This window comes from Chelonia mydas, chromosome 5 (genome assembly GCF_015237465.2).
Source record: "Chelonia mydas isolate rCheMyd1 chromosome 5, rCheMyd1.pri.v2, whole genome shotgun sequence".
NCBI lineage: Eukaryota > Metazoa > Chordata > Testudines > Cheloniidae > Chelonia > Chelonia mydas.
Window position 1 is genome coordinate 44,038,571 of NC_051245.2, and position 8,575 is coordinate 44,047,145.

At 39.1% G+C, this 8,575-nt stretch overlaps 1 protein-coding gene across 2 annotated transcripts in view; it reads left to right on the plus strand.

Annotated features, from left to right (window-relative positions):
• The window catches only part of DMGDH (dimethylglycine dehydrogenase), a 65,293-nt gene extending 63,907 nt beyond the window's left edge, over positions 1 to 1,386 (plus strand). For both annotated transcript variants that reach the window (XM_007066693.4, XM_043546399.1), the window contains exon 16: positions 144 to 1,386. In XM_007066693.4, the coding sequence (XP_007066755.2) occupies positions 144 to 359 (216 nt within the window). In that variant the 3' untranslated portion in view covers positions 360 to 1,386. The remainder of the gene's footprint in view (positions 1 to 143) is intronic.
• Positions 1,387 to 8,575: the final 7,189 nt, after the last annotated feature.

An 8,575-nucleotide genomic window follows, 5' to 3' on the forward strand; every position in this document is an offset into this window, starting at 1 on the left:
ATATTTGACTGTTGATGTTAGGGACACAAAAATATTTAAAGCATTCAAAATAGTGTAAGGTGTATTTTTAAAAGTAGAAGTTAGTATGGTACAAAACCCATTGAGTGTTGGAAATAAGGATAAATGTTTTGTTTTTTTTTCAGGTTGTTGGCAACACCACATCTGGAAATTACAGCTACAGTACCCGGCAGAGTCTGGCTTTTGCATATGTCCCCACAGAACTCAGCAAAGTTGGACAGAAGCTGGAAGTTGAACTGCTAGGAAAAAATTATTCAGCAACTGTTGTAGAGGAACCACTGGTTCTGACCGAACAAACAAGAACACGCCTTCAGAAAAAGGGTGGGAGTGTCAAGGTGTAAACCCAGAGGGCAGTTACAGTAAATTCTCCAATATCAATTGGTTTGACTTACAACCATGAAATACAAAGGAGTCAAACTACTCTGGTTCCCAATCATTAAGGGTGAGATTCTCATTTGCCCTATACATCCATGTAGGGGATTAAGGGGATTTAAGATGGCCCCTTGATTCATTGAGTGGACTACCCACATCACTGCTCTGAGCACAGGGGAGGAGAGCAGGCTCCTGTGGACACGTGCTCCCCCATCCTCCCAATGCTTGTGGACAGGAAGCGGGTAAAGAATCAACGGTCATTACTCAGCTTCTCCACACTCTCGCAAGCAGAACTGAGCTGGTGCAAGGGGGAAGTAGTCTGCTGTTAGTATGAGCCAACAGCAAATTATTTCCCTTCTTTCAGGGTCACTTTTCTTTCCCTGGTATGCTCCTGGGGCAGTGCAGCTACACATTGCCCTTTCCCTGTAGTCTTGGCAAAGTCCCAGCCTTGTCCCCAAAGGAATAGTTACTTAGTTCCACATGGACACATTCTGAACAAAACTGAAGTTGCTCTTGAACATTGGCTTTAGAAATTATTTTTTTAAAATTCAAACTGAGTAGATAATATTTTTTCTCCAGCTGTGTTATTCTGGAAGAACTTTTGGTGGAAGATAGAAATTCAGTCCTTCCTAATCAAGAAATTCTAGAAAGGCCACTCTTCCTATTGATTGAGTATTTTGCCATGGATCAGCTAGTAGACCATATGCAACATTATTCAACATACACAATATTACTGCCCAATTTCTGGACACAATCAAAACGTACGAACTCTTGCACCATTTTTTGTTTAGTTCTTCCTTTCTCGGTTAAAAATTAAGCGATGGTGACAATGTGTTGTCATATACAAATAATAAGTGAACATATGTATTTAAACTGCAGTATTTCATTCAGTGTTGTTTTTGATCATCTCAATAAGCAAGATTTTGGATACTGTAGGAGAATATAAACATTGGAAATGTATTAAATTATTATAATAAACTTGTTAATTCCATAAAATATTCAGCATCTACTGAGACACAACATGACCATAATAATGCTGTCCTAAAAAACCTTTTTAAAGGCTAGAATATTTGTTCAGATAGCACTCAACATTAGGCTGTTGATAGTCCTTTTCAAAGATCATTGACACAGAAAAAGGGCCCAAAAGTGCATAGCCTTCCAAAGGAATTGGAACCTTCTAAACCTTCAGCAAAGAAGCAGAGGATAAATAGAATATGCCAGTGGAAACACTGTTTGAATAATGAGCACCTACATTTGTAAAAGATTTAATGCAAGTTGACATTACATTTTGCAGTTCAGAATATCCTTTTACAAAGCAGGTCAAACTAAAGTATAAGAGCTGACAGGCTTGCACATAGAGCTATCTTGAGTGAAAAATCCATTTGGAAATTATTCTCTGTTATATATTCATAAGTGATTTAGGGCCATTTCGCTGAACGAATCAGAGATTTTTTTTTCCTAAAGGTGACATTATTTGTAACTGAACACTTTGTATACGTTACTTTGCAACTTTTTCCCCCCTCTGGTCTTTAAAGAAAACTAGAATACAAAACAAAGCACTGCGATTTTATTTAGTGCAAGGGAAAACACCCCTAGGAACACAGGGTATTTCTCAAGAACGTCCAAATTCACTGTTCACTGATATGCTGGAATGTAGAGTACAGTAATTACTTTAAAAAGAAAAGGAGGACTTGTGGCACCTTAGAGACTAACAAATTTATTTGAGCATAAGCTTTCATGAGCTACAGCACACTTCATCAGCTGGATACAGTGGAAAATACAGACTGAATGTATCCAATGAAGTGAGCTGTAGCTCACGAAAGCTTATGCTCAAATAAATTTGTTAGTCTCTAAGTTGCCACAATTCCTCCTTTTCTTTTTGCGGATACAGACTAACACAGCTGCTACTCTGAAACCAGAATTACTTTGAGGCTCACACTTTTATCTTCCTTATAGGCTACAGTACACAGAAACATTTATCAAACAATTGTGGAAGTCACCTCTGCTTCAGCAGTGACTTCCTCATTTACATGTTGAAGCTAGATGCAGGGTTGCAGTTTCCTGGCTGGCTTGGGAAAAGGTGCTCTGAACAATGTGTGGACCAGCCAGTTGGAATGCAGGAGCTGGAGAATGCCACTAGCTTCTTTCACTACCTTTTAAGGCCTGGGCAAGAGCTAACCAATTGCAATCCATGTGCTCAGAGAAGTTCAGAGACTGTTCACTGCATGCATGTCTGGGGATGCATAGTACTCCAACTGGGGTGAGGAGATGAGGCAGGTCTGTAGACCAGCTGCACTGCAGGGATCCATCCTATGATGCAACATTCATGTTCTGCCTTCTGCACTGTGTATTCAGCTATACATCTGCACTATCCTGTACTTGGATAAATGGCTAAAAAGCCCCAACTCAGTAAACACTTAAATGTGAGCTTAAGTTTAAGCATGTACTTAAGTCCATCCCTGTTCAGCAAAGAACTTAAATATACACTAAGTGCTTTGCTGAATTGGGAGCCAAGACCCAAAATTTGCCCTTCAGGATCCTGGAGCACAGAAAGATCCAGCAAGCTCTAAAGACTGTGAGGATTTACACTCTAAAGAGGGAACTAGCCCAATACTGCAGAAAGTAAATACTGATCACTTCCCCTTCCTGGATGCTTTCCATTGTCAGCCAACAGGTCTTGAGTTTTGTCTGGATTGTTTCTCAGCCAGTTAACTCTCATCTATTTTTAAGTCTGAGGCAAAGGATGGGGGAACAGAACAACTGTGGGAAAAGATATAAAGTAGAGTATTATCTCAGCATACTGGTGATAGGCCAAAACATCTCAATGTCCCTCATTGGCCTTTACTGTGACAAATGGGATACCGTAGGGAGCTCGCTGCAAGGATAAGTAGCTACAACACCACTCCTTGGCATCTTCCAGAGGAAAGAGTGGAACTACCATGTTGCGTCCATACTGTAACTCCCACTTGTAAGTCAGTGACTCATAATCAATTATGTGAAAGGCTGTTGATAGTAGTGTTTAACATGGAACAAAACAAAAGAGGAACTCACTCATTTTGGTGGCTGTCATCACTTGTCTAGATATGTAGTGTTGTATCATCTTGTGGTCACAGGATGCAGCAAGAGGACGTGAATGGGAACAAAACTGTATCTGAAACACATTTTTGTTCCAAGCAGATTAATTAAACAAGTGTATATAGATGGAAAGATTGTAATGGCTTTCTGCACCCCTATTTCTAGCAATGCCACCATTTAAACTTAAGTGGGGTAGAAAATTTGTAATAATGTAAAAAGAGACAAGACTTGGAGGGCCAGAGATTCTTTAGAAATACCCAATTAAATATCCTGCATATGAAAAGATTAAGGTATTTTTGAGAGACAGACTTTGTAATAATATAGTATGTGTTATTTACCTTTTTTTATACCAGTATTAATATCCAGAGAAACTTTTGGACATTACTCATATACCTGAATTACTGTACTCAGCTCTTATATACCAGGATGAGATGTGCCTTAGAAATACTTTATACAGAATTAGAAAAAATATGGATTCCATAATTTTGTCCATCTCTATAATGATTTCATTACCATGGATCTCAGTGTAGTATTTATTATATGGTATCTGTCTGAAATCAGCTTGACCAGAAGGACACAGAAAATATATGTTGGCCCAGAGTTGTCTTCAGCACTGCCATTTCCAGTCCCTGTTGATGTCTACGGTCTTGTAGAAAATTCTCTGATCTTGATAATATTTTCTCCGGATCTTTCAAGTGGAAAGAGAACTAGCAGGTTACTGACAGTAGCACTATCCAGCCCTTGACTGTGCAGAATAAACTGTTTGCTATGTACGTTTTAGTCAATTTAATTTGGTGTTTGAACTTCTGTGTTATCAGAAGATTCAGACAAGAGAGCAGAGACTTTTGGAGGAGTGGGATAAATAATTAACAACTTAATAAACTCTCCTAATGGAGGATGTTTACTCAGCTACATCTGAGGGAAGGGAAGAGAGTGGAGACCTTTTGAAAAGAGACAGAGGTATTATGAATTCTTTATATCTAAGCTATGTTTTCAACAAAACCGCACACAGGTTCAAAATAATTAATTGTAATGAACAAGAGTTCTTTGCAATAGGTAAATCTTGCAAATAATGACATTCAACCCGTTAGTAAAAAGATAGCTAACTCAGCAATGCAATGAACTAAAGATGAAGGCAGGCAAAAGTCAGAAGTTCCCAAACTTTTTTTATAATGTGGACCACATGTTAACAAAGAGAAAGTCTTGTGGGTTCCTCCACTCCCATTCATGGTCAAATAACGCTGTGTCAACTACAGCATTACAAGGAAAAGGAATATTAAGAAAGTATTGTTGCCCATTTTTCCAATAGTGGTGGTGTAGTCTGACATTAGCATCTCCTTTCTGCTGAGCGCTAGCAGATGTCCAAGGCTTTGCAGGTCAACTTTGCAGTGGAGGAGAAATCAGCGACATAAAGTCAGGGTAGAGTCTAAGTGTGACTTTTTTATTTTCACATCATACCTGAAACAAAGGTGGCCAAACAGCATGCAGTCAATCCCTTCTTCCCAGAATCTCAGCCCAACACCAATGTCTGGTTCCCAGAGAGCACTGCTACCTCAGGAATTGACTCTAACCTGTGACCAAGGCAGAAAACAAACACCCCAGCTGCTTGCCCAGAACCCTCTCCAGCAGCCACTGCTTCCAACAAAACCTGCATAACAAAAACTAATGCAGCACATCTTCCCAAGACCGAACATTTGCTGACATGAGAAGAAAAACTTGTGACTATGTAAAACAGTGCCAACTGCTGCAACAGCATTTATGTATTCTTAATTGTCTTTAATGTCAAACAAGTTTAATCACACTGTCTGATTTTGCTTTTAAATTCATCTCCTCCTCCCTTCTGTTCCATTCCTCTCTCCTCTGAACATCTAGTCCTCTTCTCCCTGCCCTGGCCTGGCTAGCTGATTCTCTTTTCTTCTGGACACTTCTCTCCTATGCCTCTTGTTAGCTTGTTTAAAGTTGCTTATATAGGGCTCCAGTTTCTACCAGCTGTGTAAGCAGCTAGAAGCAATAAGGACAGTCAGCACCAGGTGCCCAGCTACACATCACAGTCCACCCCTAGTCCACAGACCACACTTTGAGAACCAGAGAGATAAGTCTGAACATGCTAATAAAGATATATTACTGCCTTATGCTGACTTCTTCAAATGACTATAAATCATGGATCTCTCAATTACACAGAAAGATGCTAGCCATGGAAGGAGACTGACAAGGTATTTGACCCTAACAGAGATATCTTTTCCTACAACTTCATGATAACATTTCATTGAACTTTTTGTCTTTCAGTGTCACTGTATTTTTATGCTACTGGGGCTCTACACACACTGCTTATTGTCATATATAAATTAATTAAAAATGTGGTGTCAGAAGGCACTACCATAATCTTCAAACCAGAAGGAAATCCCTTGGGATTTGTATATATACATTCTGGAAACTTTGTGCACCTGGCCAATGGGACCTTATTCACAGGAACAGCAATTTGCCTTTTACAGAGGGTTGCTGGTCAGGGAGGGGGAAAAAAAATCAGGTTACAGTCTGTCAAACTCAATTTTCTTCTTAGTTTTACTGATTAATTTTATTTTTCAATATGGATTTTCCTCTTTTACCCACTGGCTGTACTGGCTTGGGAGTTTACACGTGCACAGTTTCAGCTAATTGTCAAACACATGACTGTTTGATCCGTAAATGGAAACTGAAATTCTTGAACAAACGATAAATTAAGCAGAGGTTGTAGCTATTTCTGCTCTTTCACAGAACCCACAATGTTGGCTTTTACATCAAGATGATAATTTGGTAAATAAAGTCAGCAGTAATTTATTATATTTACTCAGGTTGCCTGAGAAGATTTTCCTGCCTGAAAAAATAACTCTGTTGACATAGCTGTTATTTCTGCTGCTGGGTTGCTTCACTTCCCACACATTAACAGTCACAAGTAATACGTTATAGCAATGAAACTGGCTGAGCTTCCTTCATTGTGCATGTGGACACAGCATTAAATAATGGCCCAGATACCCCTACCCAGGGATTACATCATGCCATCCATTTAAAGGAGAATTCTGCCATTTACTTGCATGGAGACAAAAAAAGCTCTTTGAAACAGAACCTTGAAAACAGTTTGTGGGGAATGTAGCTTAAAATAGATGGTATGATTTGGCCCACAATTTTTAATTTTTACTATTGTGTTAAATAAACATTCAAATTGTTAAGTAAAAAGAGATAGTCCACACAAATCAGTAACTTCTTTAAACCTTCCACTGAAAAAATAAAAGGTAAAGAACATATCAAACCAAATATACTTCTCTTTCTTATCCTAATAGCATCATGAGCTTTGTCTGTATATATATCTATCTGCATTGCTAATGTGCCCACCTCTGTAGTGCCAAGGTGTTATCTACACAAATAAAGACATCCCTACAACCAGTTAGATTAAATTCATACAGTTTTAGAATAGTAAAACTTAGGGAAAGCAACAAACAAAACTTTTACAGTTCCCAGCAAAGAACAGTTGTGAACCCAATGTGGCAGAGGAGAGCTTGACATGGAGAGACTCATTCTATGCCAGTGATGAAAATATGAAGTAATCCAAGAAATATATTTCTTTAAATTGTTAGAAATGCTGAAAGACTTTCCATTAAAGAGTGAAGAAGCAAAATTGTTTGTATATGTTGATGAAAAAGAAAACTTGTGCATAACCCTGTGGGCAAGGAAAGAGTGGTAGAAATAACAGGCTTCAGCCTGTAGCAACCTGCTCCCAGATCAGGAATAAACAGCAATAACAAATAGGGGATGACTCCCAAATGCATTCTGAAGCATTATTCAAAGCAGATGCTTAATATAGTTTATCCACCTCTGGCAGAGACCTGAGATTTCTATCCAAAATATTTCTGTAGTTCCGAAACTGTGGTCAATGGAGTACTTTCTGGTGGTCCACAGAAAGCAGTTTGGACACATAGGCCCAGATCCTCCAAAGTATTTAGGCACCTAACTCCTAATTAAATCAACCTTTGAGGATCTGGGTCATAGTGATGGCTCTCTTCCTTGTTTCCAACTTTTGTATCACATTTAAAGAAGCTAAAGTTAGATTAAGTACTTTCTTCATATTTTTTTTCCATTAGAAGCCACAGGGATGTTATTAGATTGCAAATGGGAGGAGAGGTAGTCTACCCACCCACTCATGAACGCGAGGGGAATTGGTCATGAGATAATCTCTCTATTAAGATGTAGTAGTCTGCACTATGAAAATGTTTGAGAACCCATGCTTTATTTGTATCATGAGTGTTGTCAAAGTGTAACAGGGAACAAAATGCCTCATATATCTCTGTCATATCTCCTTGAAGGGTTATGCACTGTCTCCTCATCACTTTTTAATGGAAAATCTTTTATCATTTCTGGAAATTTGACAAAATACTTGTCTCACACTTTGGGACATTGGATTAGAAAGTGTCTCTCCATCTCAATCTCTTTTCTGTCACATTGGTTGCACATTGGTTACTCTCTGAGTTTGCACTGTACTCTGTGTCTCTCAATTTCTAACAGTTTATAATCACCCACTTTGTATTTGAAGAGAGACTGCTAACGTGATGGCTCTGTATAGAGATCTGTAGCCATCTGTCTTTTTATTTTTGATTTGTTCTTCCCAGAGATTAGCACATTTGGTGTTTTTTTAAGTTTTTGAGCTAATTATTTTACCATCACTCAGTTTCAAGTGGGATTGTCTGTTGATCTGGAGGGATAGCATGTTAAGGCCTGGGAATGATATAGTTGAGTGGATTATTGTGAGGGGGTAGTCTACCCTTAAAGGTAGTAGGACCTAGTGGTTAGCCCACCCTGACACTTGGTATGGCCTTTTAAGAATTTGAAATGTCCAATAGAAACATATGAAGACCTAAAGGGGGATAGACATTGAGAGGAAGAGGTCCTAGGAAGGAGTAGAAGAAGTTAGAAGAAATACAGCTACCAGGAGCCTGGCAGAGCAGGTGAGGCTAGGCTCACCTCTTCCCCCAACTAATTGGGTATAACTGTGGGAAGAGGAGCAGCATAAAGGCTGCCTCCTGCCTCAGAATAGGGTAGGGCTAGGGGATTGGGATTGGGCTGGGCTGGGGCTGGATGG